At 52.3% G+C, this 22,988-nt stretch overlaps 2 protein-coding genes across 2 annotated transcripts; both read left to right on the plus strand.

Annotated features, from left to right (window-relative positions):
• Positions 1-1,217: 1,217 nt before the first annotated feature.
• Positions 1,218-9,360, plus strand: Efs (embryonal Fyn-associated substrate). The gene is made up of 6 exons (XM_003474487.5): positions 1,218-2,083; positions 5,303-5,581; positions 5,833-5,964; positions 6,049-6,768; positions 7,065-7,154; positions 8,414-9,360. The coding sequence occupies exons 1-6, from the start codon at positions 1,817-1,819 to the stop codon at positions 8,846-8,848; spliced, it is 1,923 nt and encodes a 640-aa protein (XP_003474535.2). The 5' UTR covers positions 1,218-1,816; the 3' UTR covers positions 8,849-9,360.
• A 3,185-nt stretch (positions 9,361-12,545) lies between these two features.
• Positions 12,546-18,818, plus strand: Slc22a17 (solute carrier family 22 member 17; the record flags this gene model as incomplete). Its single annotated transcript, XM_013157285.2, has 10 exons — positions 12,546-12,839; positions 13,021-13,527; positions 13,620-13,723; positions 15,871-16,025; positions 16,569-16,734; positions 16,922-17,067; positions 17,174-17,279; positions 17,431-17,648; positions 17,938-18,049; positions 18,199-18,818. Coding segments are annotated over 10 exons (2,097 nt in total), but the record flags the coding sequence as incomplete, so codon positions are not given.
• Positions 18,819-22,988: the final 4,170 nt, after the last annotated feature.

Here is a 22,988-nt window from a genome sequence, read left to right on the forward strand (position 1 = left end):
CTCACCACCTTGTGCTAACCAGGCAAGCTGAGCTAAACCCCCAGCCTGGATCTTGCTTTCTTTGGATACCAAGAATCTCAAAAATAAGAGTTTCTCTCAAGCCTCTGAAAGGCTGTGATGCACGCCCCCAAAAAAAAGATTCAGGGAAGAGAGCAGCTGGAGAGAGGTGGGCAGAAGTGTGGAAGGCTATGAGCCCAGCCCTGGATGTTGAACTCCTGAGGAGTTAGATCCCAGTCCCTCTGAAAGAGTTCTGCCTTTTTGTGCGGTGGTTCTCAGTCCTTGCAGCAGCAAGAAGTAGCCCAGCTGAAGACGGAGACAGGCCCAGACTGGCACAGGAGGCTAAAAGGCCGTCCAACCGGCCCGCCCGCAGATCTGAGACCAGACACTCAGACTTCATGTTCTCTGGTGGGGCCAGAATCCATACTCAGCACCAGACTTCCGCAAGAATGGCCGGCTATCCCTACCACCCCTGCAGAGACAGCACCAGGGAGCTCCACTGAGGACCCCAGCAAAGCGGAAGGAGAACGCTCCCTCCCAGGCGAAAGACAGATGTGGGGCTAATGAAAGGAAGGCAGAGAGAAGCACAGGGCCCGCGGGGTGATCGGGGGCGTGGCAGGGAGAGGACGCTCCCAGGAACCAGCCGACCAGACCCCCGGGGAGGTTTGCCGCGCGATCCAGAGGACGCTGGCGCTGGAGACCGCGGAGCTAGAAAGCAAGCAGCTTGGCCCGAGGGTCCCGGGCTGAAACTCAACACCGCCTTTGGAAGGATCGTCCCCTTTTCTCCTCCACCCCCTCCCTTCCTCTCCTTTTTCTCCTCCCTCCTTTCCCCTAATCCTTAGGACTGAGCCCCGCGCCCGAGAGGAGAGGGCTCGAAGGGAGGAGAGAGGACCGCACTCAGAGGGAGCCAGGAGCTGGGGGGAAAGGGGAGGACAGCGGAGCTGTGCGGGAGGGGTCAGCCTGGGGGCCACACGCGACCCCCCCGGAGCCTCCCTAGCCTTCTCAGTGTTCCCCCCGAAGTCCCAAGCCCAGGCGAGCCCGCAACACCCTAGCCCCAGTTCCTGCTGCGCCTTCTCTTTTGCTCCCTCTGTCGCTTTGTGGCCTTTCTCTACGTCCCCAAAGACACCTGGGAGCTGCCCGACTTCTGGGGCGCGCCGCGGGAGGGGCCCCGCCCAGGGTGCGTGTGCGCGCGGGCGACGGGGCGGGGCGGGAGCTCTGGTAACCCCGGGGACCGAGAAGGGGTAGGGGCCCGGTCCCCAGGGCTTGGCGCGGGCCGCGCTGGAGGAAGGCCGTCCTGCTGGGCTGCGCACTGCTGGCTGCAGGCCCGGCCGACTGCCGTCGCGGAGACCCCAGAGCCCCGGCGTGTAGCGCGCGCAGGTGGGAGGTCCGGGCAGAAGACTGCCGCCAACCCGATGGCCGCGCTCCCGGTAGCCTCCTCTCCCCAACTTGGGCGAGTTTGAAAAGGGCCCGACGGCTGGGTGCTCGCTCCTCCTCCCGCACAGCGGGTCCCGCCGCAGGGCCCCCGGCCGTCCCGACCACAACCCCGCGCACTGCTCTCTGGCGCGGCCCCCGGGCAGGGAGGGTTGGCCTCAAACTCGCCCGTCCGGCCCGGCCGCGCGGCCCGCCTCTGCCTCGAGGCAGTCCTGAGCCGCCTGGAGAGGCGTCGAGCGAGCGCAGTCCCAGCGCGCACCGCCTCCCCTCGCGTCGCCCACAGTAGCAGGGCGCTTTCGGCCCACACGGACCCAGGAGGCCTCTGCAGCCTCGGACAGGCGGCTCAAGGCCCAGCCAGGCCCTGGGGACTGCAGAGCGCGCCCCTTGGATGAGGTCCCGCAGCGACGCCCCGGCCCGGCCCGCCCCGCTCCTCCTTCTGCCTGACCAAGCTGCCTCCCATTTGGGAAGTTTTGCGGGATTTCTTTCTCCTCCAACCTCGGCGGAGACCCCTGCTCAAGCGCCACAGCTGGGGGCAGCCGCCTCGCCTTCGGGCTGCGAGCCATGGTGCGGGGCAGCCACGGCTGAAGACAGCGAACCCGAGCCTGGCCTGAAGCAAGCGGTGCTGGAGGCCGAGGCCATGGCCATTGCCACGTCGGTGAGTCTGCCGGGGAGAGGAGGCTCCCGGGCACAGGCACGGGCCCCCCAGCCTGCCCCGCGCTCCTGTCCCTTTTATTTCTGTCTTCTCATTGTCTCTGCTCATGACCCTTTCCTTCCCCAAGAGGCTGTGTCCTCATCTCACTTTTGTCTCCTTTCTGCCTTCACTCCCCATCGCCTGCTCTTTCTGGTCCTGGCTCGCCCCTCCCCCTCCCCATTCTCTTTATTCCTAGAGGCTGCAGCTGGATGGAGGGGAGGGGGCAAGTGTAGCCCCAGTCCTATCTGCTCTTTTCTGGGCGGGAACAGATGGTTGCTGATGACTGGCAGGGCCTCAGAGGACCAAGCGGCCCAAAGAAAATGGGAGGCCAAAGGACCTAAGGATGCTCATCTAGAAGGGAATGGAAGAAAGGGGCAAATACAGCAAAGGAGGGTGAAGAGGTGGGGAGAAAGAATATAGTAGGGGGTTGGGAGGTGATGTCAGCCCGCCTCAGGCCCTTTCCAGGGGCTGGGGACAAAGGCAGGAGACAGCTGGCACTATGAGCCTGTAGGAGGAGGCCTCTAGAGAGCCCAGCGGCCCCCAGTAAGCCAGCCATTCCCTCCAAGTCGGCTGGGCCTCTAGATGGGAATAGAGCAGGGGTGGCCACACCTATCATCAGTCATTCTATCAGCAGCTCCGCCTGCATTCCTGCAATTGCAAGGCCTAGAGCTTTGGCCCCACTGGACAATTCAAACCTAACACAGGGAGGAGCCCTCAGCAGCCCCACCTCTGCTCCCTGTCCTGCTCTATCTGTGGTCTGAATCCAGGCAGCTCTAGGCCTGTCACACCTTTCCTTAGCCCCAGCCTGGGTTGGAATTCCTGACTGGCTTTCTGCCCTGGCCCCTAGACTCTGGGAAGGAGAATTGTGAAGGTGGACACAGAGAGGTACAGAGCCACGCAACTCCTGTTCCCTTTGAGGAGCAGTTTTTACCCTCTCAAACCACACTCCTTGTAGCTCCTCAGTATGCCTGTTGGCTAAAGCCCTGAGCCCAGTGGGCAAGGGGAGGTTCTCTGGTGGTGGTAGAGTGCTTCTGGAGATCATCTAACAGCACTGCTGGCCCAGGAACCTGCAGTCAGCTGTCAGTTTTGTAGTCCTGGCAGGTAGTTATTTTTGTTGTTGTTGTTTTATTTGAGGCGAGCTAATATTTATGCTAACCAGAGTCACAGGATCCTAATATAGGCAATTCTTTTTTTTTTTTTTTTTTGTCTTTTTTCCTCTTTATCGGTACCAGGGATCGAACTCACGACTGCCTGCTTGCAAGGCAGGCACTTATGCCGCTGAGCTAAATCCCCAGCCCCCTAATATAGGTAATTCTAACTTTATTTTGCACTTACTATACCTGGCCCTGTGCTAAGCTTTGTCATGGTTTTTTGATGCATTTTCTCATAAACCTTCATGACAACCTTGTGAAGGAACCACTATTATCCAAAAACAGACGTTTTATGAATTTCTGCAAAGAAGTAAATTGGGGCTCAAGGAATTTCAAACAACTTGCCCAAAGACACCCAGTAAAAAAGGAACAGAATGAAGACTCAACCCCCAATCTAGCTTCCTCTAGTACTTTTTTTTTTTTTTTTTTTTGTCTTTTTCGTTTTTATCTGTACCAGTGATCGAACTCAAGACTGCCTGCTTGCAAGGCAGGCCACTGAGCTAAATCCCCAGCCCCTTCCTCTAGTACTTTGATTTTAACCCCTTAAAACACTAATGGCTAGGGGGGAAAAAATGTGCAAAGCCAACTAAGAAGTTATGTTACCTGGTTATCATATTTTTTCTGTGAGACAGTATCCTTTAGAAGCCACAATATAATCAAAAAATAATTTGATGAGTTTGGAATGAGGCAAGGAATCTGTTTCTTGTTAAAACCTGTCTGCCAGCCTAGTAACCATCCACTCTTGTCCTGCTGACTGAGCAGCACAGCCTTCTCCCCACAGGCTGCTGGCAGCTTGGCTGAAGTCTTTAGCTTAAGATATTTTGCTGAATTAGTCCACATGGTTACCTGGGCAGCAGTGCCTTGCTAGTTGCTCTCACACTGCTGTGTAAGCCACACCACCTAGGACTCAAATCATCTCCACCAGCTGGACCAGCTATGTGTCATTGGCCAGAGCACTAATTTCTCTGTCCTGTTTTCCTTTCCAAAATGAAGATATTGGGGCTGGGGATTTAGCTCAGTGGCATAGGTACCAATAAAAAAAAAATGAAGATATCAGCGGCTCCTCCCTCATAAGGTTGTGATAATTACAGATGGCGCAAATGCAAAAATTTGCAGGTTTCTAGAAAAATCATTTTGATGCACTTGGCATCTGTGATTTGTTACCTGAGCATATGGCTCCCACAAGATAGTGGAAACAGGATAGTACCTAACATTGGTCTACCAGCCCCCTCCATACACTAGAGCAGTGATGGTGAACCTTTTAGAGCTTTCAGCGATAACACAGAGCCTGCTGCACCGTGCGTGCCCTAGGCTTGCCACCACTGACCACACCGAGTACTCTCCATGGAAACTCAGCCTCTCCCCGTACAACATTGTCTGCTCAGGCTGAGAATAAAACAATCGCTCCGTTTTCTGTTTTCTTTCTTTCTATGGCTAGGTGCTCTGGATAAAGCTTCTTCCCTTGGAATCCAGCTGTTTAATCTAAGCTTGTGTTTATGAGGGGTGGTAATTGGGAAGGAAAGGAGATTCCATGAAATGTCTTAGCAACCCCTCATGTACTTTGGGAGGAATTAATTCAACAAATGTGTGTAAGGGTCAGTTCAAATGGGATCCTGTTGCTCCTTTTGCAGAGGCTAGAAATATAGCAATCCCTGTTCTCATAGGGCTTAAACTGCAAGAGAAGAAATTGATAACTGTAATAGTAGAAGTGTGAAAGAAATGATGGGTAGGGACAGACATGGGGAAGAAGGCAGGAAAAAGAAGGAAAATCCCCTTCTGAGGAGACATTTAAGCGGAAGGATAATAGGGGCCACTCAGATAGAATTGTGAATAGGGAAAATTGCAAGTACAGAGCCCCTGAAGCCAGAAAGAGCCCCTCCCAAGAAGAAAGGAGAGCACAGGAGGCTCAGCTGGAGAGGCAAGCCAGGGCTGGAAGAAGAGCCAAGTCTGGAGTGAGATTCTTAACTTGAAGGGAACTCCACGGGACCTGCATTGTGTGTAGACCCTTATCCTCACCTCCCCTCACCCACAGGCCCAGCTGGCCCGGGCTCTCTATGACAACACGGCTGAGTCCCCACAGGAGCTGTCCTTCCGCAGAGGGGATGTTCTCCGGGTCCTGCAGGAGGAGGGCGCTGGTGGACTGGATGGCTGGTGCCTCTGCTCCCTGCATGGCCAGCAGGGCATTGTGCCAGCCAACAGAGTGAAGCTCCTCCCTGCTGGCCCAGCACCCAAACCCAGCCTCTCCCTGGCACCCTCCACCCAGCCTGGCTCACCACACCTAGCCCTGGAGCATGGCAATGAGGAGCAAGAGGTGAGCGCTGGCATCTCCTCACACCCAAGCTAGAAGAGCAAGTGTCCTTCCCTAAGGACTTGCAGCCAGACAGGCAGGGGATCCTCGGGACACAGCTTTTCACTCACTCTAGCTGAAGCCGCCTAGCACCCCTTCTCAGCTCTGTATCCCTGTCAGCACAGAGGATGGAAGATCTCTAAGCTCCTCCAAGTGTGATGTCATCCAGTTCACTGGCCCCCTATTCCTGACCCACTGACATCTTCACCCTCTAGGTATATGTGGTGCCACCCCCAGCTCGGCCCTGTCCTGCCACAGGACCTCTGTCTGGATCATGCCCACCCTCTCCTGACCCCATCTATAAGGTCCCCAGAGGCAACGGAACCCAGCCTGGAGATGCCCTGGAGGTGAGGCCACACAGCCTGCTCAGAGGTTGGGTGAGGGGTGGGTCCCCTGCTGAGCTGAAGTGTAACTTACTGATCTCTCTCCAGATCTATGATGTGCCCTCTGCTGCCCTTCGGACTCCCTCCAGTGACCCCTATGATTCCCCAGCCTCTTTTTCTCGGCTTCTAGCTCGGGTTGCCCCTCAGCCTCCTGGAGAGGGTGATGCTACCTATGATGTGCCTCTGGCCCCAAAACTACCCACAGAGCTGGAGCCAGATCTGGAGTGGGAAGGGGGCCGGGAACCAGAGCCGCCTCTCTATGCTGCCCCCTCCAATCTGAAACGGGCATCAGCCCTCCTTAACCTGTATGAAGCACCTGAGGAACTTACAAATGGAGAGGACGGGGACGCTGATGAGGGCATCTACGATGTGCCTCTGCTGGGGCCTGAGGCACCCCCTTCTCCAGAACCCCCAGGAGCCTCAGCCTCCAGTGACCTGGACACCCTGACTGGGCTTCTTCCCAGAAGCCCTCCACCCCCACACAGGCCCCGGCTGCCCTCTGCTGAAAGTCTGTCCCGTCGTCCTCTGCCTGCCCTGCCTGTCCCTGAAGCTCCCAGTCCTTCTCCAGCTCCCTCTCCTGCCCCGGGCCGCAAGGGCAGTATCCAGGACCGGCCTCTACCACCACCACCACCCCGCCTTCCTGGCTACGGGAGCCTCAAGGCAGAGGGCAATCCAGAGAGCAGAGCGGTGGAAGATGATCCAGCAGGACCCCACAATGAGTATGAAGGCATCCCAATGGCTGAGGAGTATGATTACGTCCACCTGAAGGTGAGCTCTTCCCCAGCAAGCCCAGCCAGGAGGCTTCCAGGAATGCCCCAGGAGAACCGAGGGGAATATCTCAGAGCCTCTCTCTTCCCCTGGGGTCCTCAGCATACCACTTGTACTAGTGCCACACTCCCCTAAACCCACCCTAAAGTTGCCAAAGCTGCCTTTACCTGGAGTCCAGGGACTGCAACCTCTGGTGGCACCCTTGGAAAGGAAGGGTTTTTGGGGAGGGACAGAAAGACCATGAGTCTCCCCACCCTAACCCCTGCCCCTGCACTGAGACCTGAGCCCCTCTGCAGGGCATGGATAAAGCTCAGGAATCTAAGCCCTTGGATAGAGCCTTTCCAGAGGATCCTGGACTGCTGGAGAGAGTGTTGCCGGAGCAACAGGTAAGCCTGGCAGAGGGATGTGGTTGAGGGGCACTGGGGAAGGAGGAGTCTTAGCCAGACCTTGAGAGAAACAGGTTAGGGTGAAGGTGAGAGTCCACATGAAGCCGGGAGAGAAGTGAGAGTCCAACAGGAAGGCACTAGAACTTGGAAAAAGATACAGGAATTTAGAAAGAGAGGAAAGAATGTGTTGGAGCAAAGTCAGGAAGCCAGAGCTGGGGAACAGACCGTTTCTGGACTGTGGGTCACAGCTGGGCCAGGAGACTTCTAAGCCTCCTTCCAATTATGAATTCCTGGGTTCCTAAGAGACCCAGCTCCTAATCCCGGATCCACCACTAAGACGTCACTGGTTCCAAAGCAGTAAGTTAACCTGTTGAGGCCCAGGAAAGTGAGGTAGTGTCTTGACCCAGCACAGAATGAAAATCACACAATAGCTACCTTTCACCTTGCCAACTGCCAGCCCCTGTGTTAGGCATACTGCATGTATCAACATCAAGCCCAGTCACCACAAATGCCACAGGGTTCTTACCACGTGCAAGACACTGGGCCAAAGCCTTCCCCTGTGTTATCTCAGTGTCCACTGCAGTGCTGTGAGCTCATAAAACCAGTACTGTTCCAAAAAGCAAAAAAACAAAACCAAAAAACCCTGCACTTTCCTGTAGAGTTGCCACCTGTGACCACGGAGACCCTGAGATGTGGCTGGTCTGAATTGAAATGTGCTCTAAATATAAAATGAACATCAGATTTTGCAGACTAAAGATGAAAATTCATATTGCTTACATGTAGAAACTATTCGTTTTTATATTTAGCATTAAATAAAATATATATTTATTTTTACTTAATGTGGCTACTAAAAAGTTTAAAATTGCACAAGTGCTTTGCATTGTTTTTATTGGACAGTGCAGTACTAGAGTTCCTATCTTGTTGTTTGGTTTTATTTTTTTGTTTGCTTATCACTGTGCTGGAGATAAAATCTGGGGCCTCAGATATGCTAAGCAAGTGCTCTACTACTGCCCAGTAGCCAAGACCTAGCTGCCATGTTTTTTGAGATATGAACCAAAGAATTTCAGACTTGTCTGCAGTCAGGTTTGTGGCTGTTTGAATGTAGATCAATCTGACATCAACTCTGGGCACTTTACTGCCATACAAGACTACACTTTCTAGTGGGCTGAATGGTTTGCCCTGATGAATAAAGGAAAGGAGGATGAAGGGAGGAAGAGGGACTGATGAGCATGTTTCCAACACCTCCTCTTGTTCCTCAGGAAGCCCTTTCCCCAGGGGAGCCACTCATTCTGTCCACTGGAGACCAGCAGCTCTTGCACTTCTATGCAGGGCAGTGCCAGAGCCACTACTCAGCACTACAGGCAGCTGTGGCGACCCTCATGTCCAGCACCCAGGCCAACCAGCCCCCTGGCCTCTTCGTGCCCCATAGCAAGCGGGTGGTGGTGACTGCTCACCGCCTGGTGTTTGTTGGGGACACCCTGGGCCGGCTGGCATCCTCTGCTCCTCTGCGAGTACAGGTTGGGGCTGCAAGCACAGCACTGGGCCAGGCCTTGCAGGCCACTGTGCTGGCTGTCAAGGGGGCAGCACTGGGCTATCCATCCGGCCCTGCGATCCAGGAGATGGCACGATGTGTGGCAGAACTATCAGGGCAGGCCCTGCAGTTCACCACCCTGCTCACCAGTCTGGCCCCCTGAGCGTGCATGGGTACAGCCTCCCCTTCCCTGCCTGCCAGAGCCACTCTCCAAGTCTCAGATGGCTGACGGCTCTGTTTTAGGGAAAGGAGACATATCTTCCCTTTTCCACTCTTTCTGGTCATCTCAGCCTTCACAGACATCTCCTCCCCCTTTTCCACTGCTTTTATACGAGCCATTTTATATAAATTATTTATATTTAATGTTATTCCCTACTTTGCTGGGGTGGGAAGGAACTCTCCAGCCTCTGGCGGAGGTCACTGTGGTGCCTTCCACCTCTAAAAGTGTCGTACACAGACATTCGGGTGGCAAAAACTTAGGGCCACACAGAGCCCCTTATCCTGCTCCTTGGCTCCACACTGGTGGTAGTTGGGAGGATAGAGGCCTGAACGTTGCCCAGAATGTAGAGGTCTGGTGACACCAGAGGGCTTGTTCTCTCAGAAGGTCGGAGAGCTGGGCCTCAGGGAGCTGGGCCTCGGGCATGGCCATCCTCCTCAATAAAGCCTGAGTTCTCATTCCCTGACTTATTCTTGGGAGCCTGCAGGGTGGGGGGAGGGTGTCATCGCTGTGTCTACAGAACACACACTGTGAAGAGAAATTTTGCTTCCTCAGCCATTCACTAGACTGGTTGTCAGCCCCTTAGGACAAGCTTGGCAGAATTCTAAAGGTACACAGTGACTCCCGTGTACTCACATCCAGGTGGGCTGGACATCCACTGGTCAGTTAAATGTGCCGAAGAAGCAGAATAAACCCACCAGACTGGACAGTTGTTGGTAATGGATATCAATGGGGTGATGTGAAGAGACTCACTGAGTAAGGAGAGAGACCAGGGAGGAAGATTTTAGACAGGAAGATTAGGGGGTGACCCTAGAACTCACCCTGCAAGATGAGAGAACCACAAATGATCCGGGACTAGTATTCCAGGCAGGCAGACAGATGGGTGACCTGGGGCCTCCAAGACTTCATTGTCAGACAGTGTCATTAGAGAGATGTGGTTGTGGTAAGAGGTTGGCTATGCAGGAGCCTCAGAGGTCACCCCAACTGGAGACCCATGCTCAGCTTTGCATCACAGGCCAACTCTGGAAACACTGGCTGATCTGATGGCCTCTTTCTCAGCTGACTCTAGGTCTGGCCCCTTCCACTGCACTCCCCATGCTTCCTGCTGATCACCTTCCTAGAAAAGAGGAGCTGAGGGGGCCGGCAAGTCAACGCATTTAATTCCATAGTCCTTAGGACTGGTGAAAGTGAGGGTGCACAGCCTTATACAAGGGATCACTCATCTGTTGACCGTAAGGGACGAAGTCTGAGCCACAGACCCAGACTTAGGTTCTGCTTTCCCAGGAATCTGGCGTGGTGACCTGCTCAGGGGTCCCTCACGTTCTGGCCACAGTCTTAGCATCTCAGCACCCACGTGCATATGTCTCCTTCATTTGGGGCTCCTTTGTCATTTCACTCTCAAGGGGGAACGTTTGGAGATTCTGGGGCAAGATCACCCCTCTATGTGTTAAGGGCCACCTTCCATTTTCCAGACTGAATTTCAAGAGATCAGCCTGAGCTGAGAGTAGTAGCATACACCTGTAATCCCAGCTAATTGGGAAAATGAGTCATGAGGATCACAACTTCAAGGTCTGCCTGAGCAACTTAGTGACACCTTGTCTTAAAAAAAAAAACAGCTGGGACATAGGTCAGTGGTAGAGCCCCCCTGGGTGGACGGTAAGATCCCAGCTAGAGGATGAGGGGAAGGAGGCTGGAATTGGAGACAGGTTTCAGTCAAATCTCAGCGTATGTCTGTGGGTAAGTTAGTCTCTCTGAGTCCTATCTTAGTGTTAATGTGGTAATGGTCATAACAGTCTTGCAAAGTTGTGAGGCTCTAACAATGGATGGGAATGGTCTAGGACCATATAAAATTAAAAAATTATTACCCCAAAACAAACAAGATATAGGCAAGTACATTCCCAAGGAACATTGGCTATGATGGTAGTAATTCTAGAAGAGATACAAAAAGGAGTTGGAGGAGGGAAGGAGCTAGGAGACTGTTGCATGCACTGAAAAAGAAGGGATTTCTGTATCTGAAGATTTTCTGAACCGAGGAGACAAGTTGTTGACCATGAAATTCATGGTGAGGAAGGGAAATGACTCCCTAGCTGTGCTTTCCAGCCCTTATCTGGGATTCAAAAATAAAGTGCCTGTTAAGCCCAGCTCTCTCTTAGAGAAAGGCATCTCTAATGAACATAGACCCAATGAGCTAAAGAGTGGCTTATGGCTGAAGGGTCTGTCCAAATGCAAGTCCAAGACTATGCATTTTAACAAACTTTCAAGTGATAGGGATGCTGTTCATCCACCAACCACACTGAGCAGCGATTGCAGGGGCTAGGAGAGGCTTCTCTGAAGCTAAAGGAAGAACAAAATTTGACTAAAAGGCCTTCTAGGCATAGAAACAAACTTGTACAAAGGTCCTGTGGTGTGGGAAATGCTGAAAGAAACAAGTGACTGGAGGGTAGAGTCCTGGAGGGAAGAAGTGAAATGGAATTTTGGAGAGCATGTGACCAGGCACCCAGCATCATGTGTGTCTCTAGAGCAGTTACCATGGTAAAGATGGTGAAGCAGGAAAGGGGCATGATCAGACCCGCATTCTGAAAAGACTGCTCCATTTGCACCGTAACAGATGGGGAAGGGAGTAGAAATAGAGTGGATGCAGTCAGAACACCAGCCAGGGATTAGCAGGCTACACTAGTGCGCACAAGGGTAGAAGAGAGGAGCAGAATATCTAGGAACTATACACAAAATAAAACAGACAGGATGCTGTGAAGTATTTGACGTAAGGAAGAGGGAATTCTAAGAGTTGTCACCTGAGCAGCTGGCCATAGCTTCTTCCTTCCCTGCCAAAGGAAGCACTAGAGATAACTAGGTTAGAGGAAGGAAGAGCACAATTTTAGTCTTCAAAACTCATCTAAAATCCAAAGTAAGTAAAACTCCTCTTATATCCAAAGTAAGAGGTCCAGCAAGGGTTGCTTTGTGAATCAGGGCTCAGAAAACAGGCCAGAGCTGGAAACGCAAAGCTGCGGCTCAGATGTGTGTTGTGTGTGTTGGTGACAGCTGAAGCTGTGAGCAGGGTGAGATAACAAGGTGGAGCCGAGCGAAATGAAGGGAGGCCCTCAGACAAAGTCCTGAGCACTGCAGACACTGAATGGTGGCACGGAAGAAGAAAATATGCCTGCCATGGAAAAAGAAGCAGGAGAGAGGGCGCCAGGGGAACATGCTCAGCAGCTAAGGAAGAGAATTAAATGAACGGGGTGCCAAATGCTGCTGGAAAAATGGCGATTCAACCAGAATAGGGATGTCAAAACCCAGAGAAGGCAACTCCTCGTAGTGGTCTGCGGCAGAGCACAGTGCAGGCCTCTCTGAAAGTAACCCTCAAGGTGATCTGGTTGGCTTTGTTATCCCCAAAACCCAGTACAAGGCCTGGAACATAGTAGACACTTAATAAATGTTAGAGATGAACGAATGATGGGGAAGAACTGGAACAAAGGAGGAACCCCCGACGTCTACATATTATCCTTCGGCCTTTTTTCCTTCTTTTACCGCAATGGCTTACAGACAGACCTACGGACAAGACGACAGACCCCCATCCCCTCCCTCCCCTGGCCGTGGCCCCCCTTCCTCTCTGACGAAGAGTCTGGACTGAAGGTTCTGCTGACGTGGGAAGGGGAGGAGAGTCTGGAGGAAGGGGAGGGGAAAGCCGCGCAGAGAGCGCAGAGACCGAGGAGGCGCCCGCGGCTGCAGAGCTGCAGAGCGGGGTCTCTTCGGCCTCTCGGTGTCCCAGCACCCGGCGCGCAGCTGGGCCAGAGGACAGCACATCCTTTCGGCGCGGGCCGGGAGGGCCCCTGCGGTCGGCAAGCTGGCTCCCCGGGTGGCCACCGGGACCCCTGAGCCCAATGGCGGGGGCGGCAGCAAAATCGACAGCACCGTAGAAATCACCACCGGCTCCAATGGAGTAAGTGCCCGCGCCCCCAGGGGGCGACGCCATCGCTCCGCATCCGTCCTCGCCGCGCCTGCCGAGCCCTCCTGCGCGCCCCCGCCGCTCCCATGGCCTCGCTCCTGCGCCCGCCCGCCCGCCCCCTCCCCCGGCTCCGCGGAGCTCTTCGCTTCACCCCTCTGCCCCCTCCCGCCCACAGCAGGTCGGGACCCTCGGAGACGCGGTGCCTGCCGAGCAGCTGCAGGGTGAGCGCGAGCGCGAGCGGGAGGGGGAGGGCGACGCTGGCGGCGACGCGCTGGGCAGCAGCCTGTCGCTGGCCGTGCCCCCAGGCCCCCTCAGCTTTGAGGCGCTGCTCGCCCAGGTGGGGGCGCTGGGCGGCGGCCAGCAGCTGCAGCTCGGCCTGTGTTGCCTGCCCGTGCTCTTCGTGGCTCTGGGTTTGGCTTCGGACCCCATCTTCACGCTGGCGCCCCCACTGCACTGCCACTATGGAGCCTTCCCCCCCAATGCCTCGGGCTGGGAGCAGCCCCCAAATGCCAGTGGCGTCAGCGTCGCCGCCAGTGCGGCTCTAGCAGCGAGCACCGCCAGCCATGTCGCCACCAGCACTGACCCCGCGTGCAGTGGCTTCGCCCCACCGGACTTCAATCACTGCCTCAAGGACTGGGACTATAATGGGCTCCCCGTGCTCACCACTAATGCCATCGGCCAGGTGAGGTAGCCAGCCAGGTGCACGCGAGGCGGGGGCGGCCGAGAGCGACAAGGGCGGGACCTCATGCTGTTGCACCCTTCTCACATCCCCAGTGGGATCTGGTGTGTGACCTGGGCTGGCAAGTGATACTGGAGCAGATCCTCTTCATCTTGGGCTTTGCCTCCGGCTACCTGTTCCTGGGTTACCCTGCAGACAGGTGAGGGCTGCTGTGGGGGCAGGGCTGGTAGCAGAGAGGAGGGGGCCTAAGAAAGCTAGCCCAAACAACTGGGTCAGCAGGAGGCCCAGCTGGACTCTGCAGTACTCCAGACTTGTGCTTAACGATGTACCCCTGACTCATCTTCTCCCCATCACATCCCTCAGGCACAAGGCAGGACCTTATCTCTGTGGACTCTTCACCCTATTCACTTTGATAAGTAGTCCCGTATTCTTGGATCATTGGCCTCATCTCCAAGAAAAGTCAGTCCAGTCCTTAACCAAAAACCCTATCTTCACAGATCAAGTCTTGTCTGTCCCTCTCTTGCCCTTATCACACTAACTAACCATCTCCCTCACCGTCTTTATGAATTAACAGATTCATCCCCAGTGGCTAATGCTCCACCTGGACTGTTAGCTTCATCCCCGTGGCCTGTTTCCCAAAGATCGGTGTTAATTCCTAAATATCAACAGCCCCATTCCCACTGAAATGACTATCTGTGTCTAGTAGCTCTTCCTCCACCAGTCAATAACTATTCCAAAGAATATTCCAACAGTACTGCAGTAACCCACCAAATGGTCCCAAGAGCACCCCTAATAGATTGGTAGTCCCATCTTCAAGGATCTGAAGGGCCCTTCAGATCCCCTCAGGCCAGTATCTCCGTTTCCATGAAGAGGTGGCTTATCCCTAAAAATCAACCCACTAACCAATAGCTCCCCTCAAGTATCAAAAATCCTATCTCCTCTGTTTCCAGACACTGTAACCACTGACCAGGTGCTCCAACTCTACTGACCTTTCCCATCGATTACTCATCTCGTCTGATCTGCAGTCCCAACTAAATGGATTAACAGTCCAACTTCTGTGGGCCAAAAACATCTCAGCGTGCAATAGTCCACTTCTGAAAATCAGTACCATCTTCACGTCCCGATAGTCACATGAGTGGGCCAACAGTCCTAAACCCATAAGATAGTAGCCCATCCCTGGGCATTAGTGGCTTCATTTCCTGGTACCCTTATTCCTAGTCCTCTCATACCCAGAGACCACTAGTTTAGTCTCCTGAAGTCAGAAGCCTTAGCTACATTAGCCAGTAAGGTGATTCTAAAAGGGGAGAGCTTTCATCCCTTCAGCTTCATTCACAGGGACTAATTAATGCCCCCTTTCCAACAACCAGTCACTATGTTTGTTCAGCATCATGGGTATCTGACCAGTCTTCATCTCCATAGATCAGTAGTCTTATCACCAAAGATCAATAGCCCAGCCCCCAATAGGTCAGTAGCTCTATCCCCACTGACTCCTGGTAAATGACCATCATCACTTATCAGTAGTTTCATCTGCCCTGGTCTGTGACCCCCATCCTTACTAATTATTTGCAGCTGTTAATAGATTTATCTCTACTAATCACCCATCCACTGAACTAAAATCCTTATCCCATGGATCACTGATACCATACCCAGAGATCAGTTCTCCATTCTTCCAAGATTGAAAGTCAGTGACCTACCTCATGAATTAATAGTGCCATTCCCATAGATCAGTAGCTCTATTTGCTGTCTAGTGGCCCATTCTACTGACAACCCCTACATATTAAAAGTTCCTGTCCTTACTTCGTGGAACAACAATGTCGTTCACCAAGATCAATTATTCAGTCCCCTGAAAGGAGCAGCTCCATCTTCATTGACCAGTGCTGTCCACATGCTCAAGTAGCCAATGGCCCCACTGCACCTTTCAGGGCTCTAAGCTCATATATTAATGATCTGAATCATTGTCTGAGCAAGACAGATTTCATTTCCACTGACCACTAACTGTCTCCTGGATCAGTGGTCCTAAATTGCTGGATATGGTGACACATGCCTATAATCTCAGCACTCTAGGAGACTGAGGCAAGAGGATTTCAAGTTCAAGCTCAGCCTGAACCATTTATCAAGACTCTTGTGTCCATATAAAAAGGGCTAGAGATACAATTCAGGACAAAGGCCCTGGCTTCAGTCCTGAGAGCCTCATCCCAGTAACCAGACATCAGCAAACCTTGGTCTGCATCATCTCTGGCCTCAGAGCCTCATCCTCATCTCCAATTTTGAAGTGGGCAGCTGTGCCCTGTCCAGCACCTCCTCTTCCAGGGGTCCCAGTGACCAGAAACCTTCCCTGCTTTCCAGATTTGGCCGTCGTGGGATTGTGCTGCTGACCTTGGGACTGGTGGGTCCCTGTGGAGTGGGAGGAGCTGCTGCAGGCTCCTCCACAGGCGTCATGGCCCTCCGATTCCTCCTGGGCTTTCTGCTTGCCGGGGTTGACCTTGGTGTCTATCTGATGCGTAAGTGGCGCCCTGCCTGAGTCCCCTCCTGTGTCACACCCACCTCTCTGCATGCCTGGTCCATCCCAGCTGCCCACTAGGGGCTTCTCGGCCCCTTCTACAATCCCAGAGTTCAGCTGCTCAGGATCTTAGCTTTGTGTCCAGGCCTTGGATATGTCCAGAGGTCCTGCTTCTGTCCACACTGTCTCTCCTGTGATCTTTAAAGCCTTGCCCTGGACTTACTGCAGTCAGTAAATCCACTGGATTTAAAAGAGAAATCTTGCTTAGCTATGTGACCTTGAGTTGACATGCAGGTCAAATATGAGATGTGACATGAAAGGGCCTGTAAGCAGGGAATCCTCCTAGGTTTGAGTGGGAGAGAAGTGACTAACCCATCTCTACTCCTTGCCTCCCAGAGATTAGTCTGTGGAGGCAAAGAGTGCAGCCTCTGCTTGGGGTCTGACCAGCTCTCTGTCCTCCTCCCTCCTTTCTCTCTCTCCTTTTCTCTCTCGTGTCCTCCCTCCCTGGCCCCTCTCTTGCCCCTCTACTCCTGCTTTATTCCAGGCCTGGAGCTGTGCGATCCAACCCAGAGGCTTCGGGTGGCCCTGGCAGGGGAGTTGGTGGGGGTGGGAGGGCACTTCCTGTTCCTGGGCCTGGCCCTTGTCTCTAAGGACTGGCGATTTCTGCAGCGAATGATCACCGCTCCTTGTATCCTCTTCCTGTTTTATGGGTTAGTATTGCTCTGTACCTGTGACCCAGCCTTTCCCATGCCTACCTCTAGTTTAGCTCTTAGCCTACAGACAGACCCTCCTGCCCTTCGAGTGCCCCTAGTCCCGACCTGCCCAGTGTCTCCGGGATGTGTCTCATCTGTCATGAAAGGGGAGGCCTCACTGAGTACCTCACCACTCTGCCTGCAGCTGGCCCGGTCTCTTTCTTGAGTCTGCCCGGTGGCTCATAGTGAAGCGGCAGATCGAGGAGGCCCAGTCTGTGTTGAGGATCCTGGCTGAGCGGAACCGTCCTCATGGGCAGATGCTGGGGGAGGAGGCCCAGGAGGCCCTGCAGGGTAAGTCAGGGGTCCCTCCTGTGTGGCAGTGCCCTCTCCATAGCTATGCTGCCTCCCAGAGTCCGCAGCTCCTTTTTCTAACAGAGAACTCCCTTCTCTCTCAAAGACCTGGAGAACACCTGTCCACTCCCTGCAACATCCACCTTTTCCTTTGTGGCACTCCTCAACTACCGAAACATCTGGAAGAATCTGCTTATCCTGGGCTTCACCAAGTGAGCCTGCGTGTCAGAGCCCAGGGCCAGGCCAGTAGCTGAGATGGGAGCTGGCTGAGTGGGGGAAGGGGACCCACAGAGGACTGCGGGCGTGGGCAGGCTGGGGCTGGTGATTCGGACACTGTTCTTTGCTTCCCACCCTTTCTCACAGCTTCATTGCCCACGCCATTGCCCACTGCTACCAGCCTATGGGAGGAGCAGGGAGCCCATCTGACTTCTACCTGTGCTCCCTGCTGGCCAGCGGCACAGCGGCCCTGGCCTGTGTCTTCCTGGGGGTCACCGTGGACCGATTTGGTCGTCGGGGCATCCTGCTTCTCTCGATGACCCTCACTGGCATTGCGTCCCTGGTCCTGCTGGGCCTGTGGGATTGTGAGCATCCTTCCTTCCCCACAGTGTGGGCTCAACAAGGGAACCCCAAAAGAGGTGCCTTAGACAGGCGCAGACACTACTTCTGCCACAGGCTTCCCACGCTAAGACCAGACCCTGCCCCAAGTTTCCTCCTGACTGCACAACCCTGTCTGTTCTCCCTGTCCATGGGGGGATGCCTAGAGCCCACCCAGTTAGAGCCATGGGGTCCAAGAGCCACAGGAATGGTACTGGGGACGAGGCCACATGGGACCCCCCACCTCTGTTCATCTCATCCCTTGTGGCCCTGCAGATCTCAATGAGGCTGCCATCACGACCTTCGCTGTCCTTGGGCTCTTCTCTTCCCAAGCTGCTGCTGTCCTCAGCACCCTCCTTGCTGCCGAGATCATCCCTACCACTGTCCGGTGAGAGCAGAGGTGTGGCTAGGGTAGGGCCAGGCCTCCAGGCCTCTCACTGAGGCCAGGGTCTGAGGGATGAGGCAGAGAAACTGCTGGGAGAAGGGTGGAGAAGAGGTCCACAACCACAGGCTGAGCGCCTCCTCCATCTGTCCCAGGGGCCGTGGCCTGGGCTTGATCATGGCGCTGGGGGCTCTCGGGGGGCTGAGTGGCCCCGCCCAGCGCCTCCATATGGGCCACGGAGCCTTCCTGCAGCACGTGGTGCTGGCAGCCTGCGCCCTCCTCTGCATCCTCAGCATTATGCTTCTGCCAGAGACCAAGCGCAAGCTCCTGCCCGAGGTGCTCCGGGACGGGGAGCTGTGCCGCCAGCCTTCCCTGCTGCGGCAACCACCACCTAACCGCTGTGACCACGTCCCGCTGCTCGCCACCCCCAATGCTGCCCTCTGAGTGGCCTCCGAGCACTGGCAGGAGGCTGGCCCATATGGACAGGCGACATAGGACCCTGGCAAGGAGATTGGAGACAGTGAGGAAGGCAGGGCTCCCGGAGGGCTTGGAGGCACTCTGGCCAGCCATCCAGGAGAGCTCAGAGGGCCGTCCTCACCCCCACTTCCTCCCCGCTGCTTTGTGTTCACTTCCTCCGCAAGAGTCAGGGGACAGGGAGAGCACCCCACTGCAACCGCCGGGTCTCGGCTCCATTGTGTGCCCAAAGACATCTTCCCAGGCCTCGTTCTTTCTTGCTCTATCATCCTGTTTCAATAAAGACATTTTGAATAAATGAGCACATCATAGCCTGGACTTTCCTCCCTTCTGTTGTCCTGTCTCTTGGGGGAAAGCTCCTCTCAGTGGAACACAAACCATTAGCAATCTTGCCTCCCCTTCCCCGTGCCCTGCCCCCAAGTGTTCATTTAAGGACACCTGTCACCATTACTGATTGCTTGCTATACTTCCAGGACTGTGCTAGGTGCTCTGTACTCTTTAATCCTTACTGCAACTGCAAGGTAGGTGTTTGGATCCTTAGGGGTTTTTTGTTGTTATTGTTGTAAGCAATTGACTCTACTGACCTGGGCATGGGTGGTACATTCCTATAAATCTCACCTACTCAGGTAGCTGAGGCAGGAAGATTATGAGTTCAAGGCCAACCTGGCCAACTTTGGAAGACACTATTTATTTGAGGGTGCAGCACAGGTGTAGAGCCCTCACCTAGCAGGCACCAGGCCCTAAGTGCCATCCCCAGCATCACAAATAGTAATAATAAATTTAGGAGTTTATTAGATGTGTTGGGCACATTAATTGTGAGAATTTAGAAGGAAGGAAAAGTGTACCTAGTCATAAAAGCTGAGGAACCAAGAAGCCTCAAAGTACAGGAGCAGGAACCTGTAGCATTCATGTCAGTAGCATTTGTGTCAGGGTTTTCAGATTGAGTGAATTCTGGTGGATTCACCAACTGCAGAATCTCACTGGATCTTCACCAATAATGCCATAAAAAATGGTTGTTATTTTTTAGGCTTGTATAGATGGGGAGATGAAGGCTTGGAGAGAAGAATAACTTATGTAAGGTGACGTGCTGGTAAGTAGAATAGCCAGATCTTGAGAAGTGAGTCTGCAGTCATGAATGCCAGGCTGGAAACACCACAAGAGAAAGTATTATTCAGCCTGTAAAATTTAAATCAATTAGGTATTCTAGCAACTTCAGAGACATAGTTATCAGGCAAAGAAGAGAAATGACTACTTTTCTTGAAGGGATTATACAAACAAACATGGATTCTTAGATTCACCACTAAGAGCCATGATTGACTACTAGAGGGAAATTTAAAAGATACATAAGATTATTTGTTTATTTGCAGTGCTAGGGACTGAGTCTATGCATTTGCACATGCCAGGCAAATACTCTACCACTGAACTATCCTGTGTACCCCAGTGCTTTTTATATTTTGAGTCAGGGTCTTAACTGAATTGCTCATGCTAGTATCAATCTTGTGATTCTCCTGCTTCACACTCCCTAAATCTGAGATTGTGGATATGTGCCACTGCACCTGGACAGACAGGGTACTTTTTTTTTTTGGTCTTTTTCGTTTTTATCGGTACCAGGGATTGAACTCACGACTGCCTGTTTGCAAGGCAGGTGCTTATGCTGCTGAGCTAAATCCCCAGCCCCCAGGGTACATTTTTGACCTTAAAAAGTTATATGAAGCCAGGTGTGGTGGCACAGCTCTGTAATACAGCACTGTGAGGCAAGAGTATCCCAAACTGGAGGCAACCTGGCAACTTAGCCAGACCCCATCTCCATAAAAGGAGAAGAGGAGCTGACTGCCAAGGCTCTGAGTTCAATCCTCAGTGCCGTACATATTCTGTGAAGTGATGTGTCTGAGTCTGCCTGGCCACCGTGCAGCCCCCTCCTAATTAGTGCCTGGTGTGGCCTCAGGTCTGGAAGCACACGTGGTCCTCTCCCTGCTTTGCTGAGTGTAGGCCAGTGATGGCAAACCTTTTAGAGCTTTCAGTGATACATACAAACAGCCCACTGTGGCACAAGTACCATAGGTTCGCCACCACTGCTGTAGGCAAAGACTATGAGATGTAATCACAGTGTTCGGCAGAAAATGCAAAGAAAACACTGTGGCAGTTTGGAGGAGGAAAAAATGTCTTAGCCCAGCCAGGCTATCATAAAATAGCATAGACCAAAATAAGTAAATGAACCGTAGACTGAGTGCCTTTCCAAAAATAAAAATTTCTCTCTCACCATTCTGGAGGCCTGAAAATTCAAAGTTTGAGCTGGCCAGTTGCTGGCCAATTTGGTGTCTGGTAAGAACTCACTTCCAGGCTCACAATGGCGCCTGCTAGCTATGTCTTCACATGACAAAAGGAGGCGAGACAACTGTTGGGGGATCCTTTGATAAGCAGTAGAGACCCTCAGGACCTAACTCCTCCGAAAGCCCCCAGGTCCTAACGCTAACATGTGGAGATTACGCTTTTGACAGAGGAATCATGGAAGACTGGAACACTGAGACCACAACAGAAGGTTGCACTCTCTTGTCTGCAGTCAATGAAAGCTCCTCAGATATTTGGATTGAGTATTTAAAATGAAATGTTGGGGAGAAGGACAAATATGCAAAGCCCAGAGGCATGACACAGAATATGGTGTGCATAGAGATCAGCAAATGTCTGTTTGCTTTCAACCATAGTAGGCCTTGAAGCCAGGGCTTCACACATGCTAGACAAGTGCTCTACCAGTGATTTACAGCCCCAGTCCAGCAGGTGTTTAACATCTGAGAAAGGACATCTATGAAAAAACATAGCTAGTAGCATAATCAGTGAAAGACTGGAATCGTCTTCCCTAAGATCAAAAATACGAAAGGGAAGTCTGCTCCAGCCACTTCTATTTAACCTTGCACTGGAAGTTCTAGTCAGGGAAATGCAAGACCCAAAATGAAAAGGAAGAAACAAAACTGCATTTCCTGATGATGTCTTACAGAGATGATATCTTACAGAGACCCCTAAAGGATAATATATGACAGAAGACCACTGAAAATAAGTACAGCAAGTTACTGAACTTGCAGAATACGAGATCAGTTTTGATGTTTGTTTTGTTTTTATAGTATCTGGGATCAAACCCGGGGACCTGTGCTACCAAGTCACACTCCTAGTCCTGATTACATTGAAACAGGGTCTTGCTAAATTACCCCAGCTGATCTCCAGCTTGCCAATTTCCTGCCCTAGCCCTCTAAGTACCTGCGGCTACAGGAACGCACTACTGCACACATCTGTGAGCACATGAGGCTATGGGAGGACATCTAGATATAAAGCATAACAGATCCTGTCTCATTAAAAAAAAATAAATAAAGAGAAGTTTTTGGTGGCATACAGATTAGAGGTGTGGCAAGCGTACTTTTCACTGGTAAATAAAAGCTCCTTTGCTACCTGGATCCTTTTTCTGTAGCAGTGCCCAGCACGTGATAAATAATAAATGCCTGTTTGAATGAATGATTATAAGTATGAAAGGAAAAGAGGAATGGGAAGTTAGCAGAGTCATTTTGGTCACAACATGTTATGACCGCAAGAAAAGCTATTAAATTATTGTAAAAGCCCAACAAGTTTACTCTGCCTGTGAGCAGGTTAACATCAAGATGGTAAAGAAAATTTGCATGTGTGTGCAGATCTTTGTTTTCTCTCCTCCTCTGTCTCCTGCCTCTCTCCCCACTCCTTCCCTCTTTTGTTCAATGTATATAATTTGAAGCTAATTTATATTAGTGGTTATCTGTCTGGAGCCTTAGATTTAGAATCTATATTCTTACTGAAACACGGCAGGAAATTAGTATTAAATTTAATAAAACAAAACCTAAATTTTAAAATGCAGAGGAAAAAACTCAACAAGTGCTTTTTTCTATTGCCAATGTCAGGTTAGGCAAATTCTGCCTTAAAATTCAAAAGTAACTGGGCACAGTGTAGCACTCTGAGGCCGGGCATGATGGGTGAACACCTTGTAATACCAGACTGGGAAGGCTGAAGCAGGAGAATCCCTGTGAGTTTGAGCCCAGTCTAGGCTACAAAATGAGTTCAAGTTCACCCTGAATTATATAGTGAGATCCTATCAAAAAAAAAAAAAAAAAAAAAAAGATTCTGGGAGGCTGAAGTAGGAGTATTGCAAGCTCAAACTCAGCCCAGGCAAGTTAGTGACTTAGTGAGACCCTGTCTCAAAATAAAAAGAAAAGGCTGGGGATGTAGCTCAATATGAAGGCCATGAGCTCAGCCTCCAGTAGTGCAATAAACAAAGTGCAGAGATATCTTGATTTATTTTGCATCACCCAAACGCCCTCTAAATATCCGACTCATAATTCTCATTCTAGACCAGTTCTGGTAATCAAACTCAGCATCTTGCACTTGCCAGGCAAGCACTGTGCTGCTGAGCTACACCCTCAGCCCTACACAAGAAATTTTTAGATAGGCTCTCCTA

This window comes from Cavia porcellus, unplaced genomic scaffold, assembly GCF_034190915.1.
Source record: "Cavia porcellus strain 051 isolate PalLab524CR breed Dunkin Hartley unplaced genomic scaffold, mCavPor4.1 scaffold_26, whole genome shotgun sequence".
NCBI classification, from domain to species: domain Eukaryota; kingdom Metazoa; phylum Chordata; class Mammalia; order Rodentia; family Caviidae; genus Cavia; species Cavia porcellus.

Bases quoted from the DNA above. Each gene is read 5' to 3' on its own strand.
- Efs (XM_003474487.5), top strand. From the start codon at position 1,817: ATGAGGTCCCGCAGCGACGCCCCGGCCCGGCCCGCCCCGCTCCTCCTT. The intron at 2,084-5,302 runs GTGAGTCTGCCG...CCTCACCCACAG, and splicing joins CCATGGCCATTGCCACGTCG to GCCCAGCTGGCCCGGGCTCT. The intron at 5,582-5,832 runs GTGAGCGCTGGC...TTCACCCTCTAG, and splicing joins ATGGCAATGAGGAGCAAGAG to GTATATGTGGTGCCACCCCC.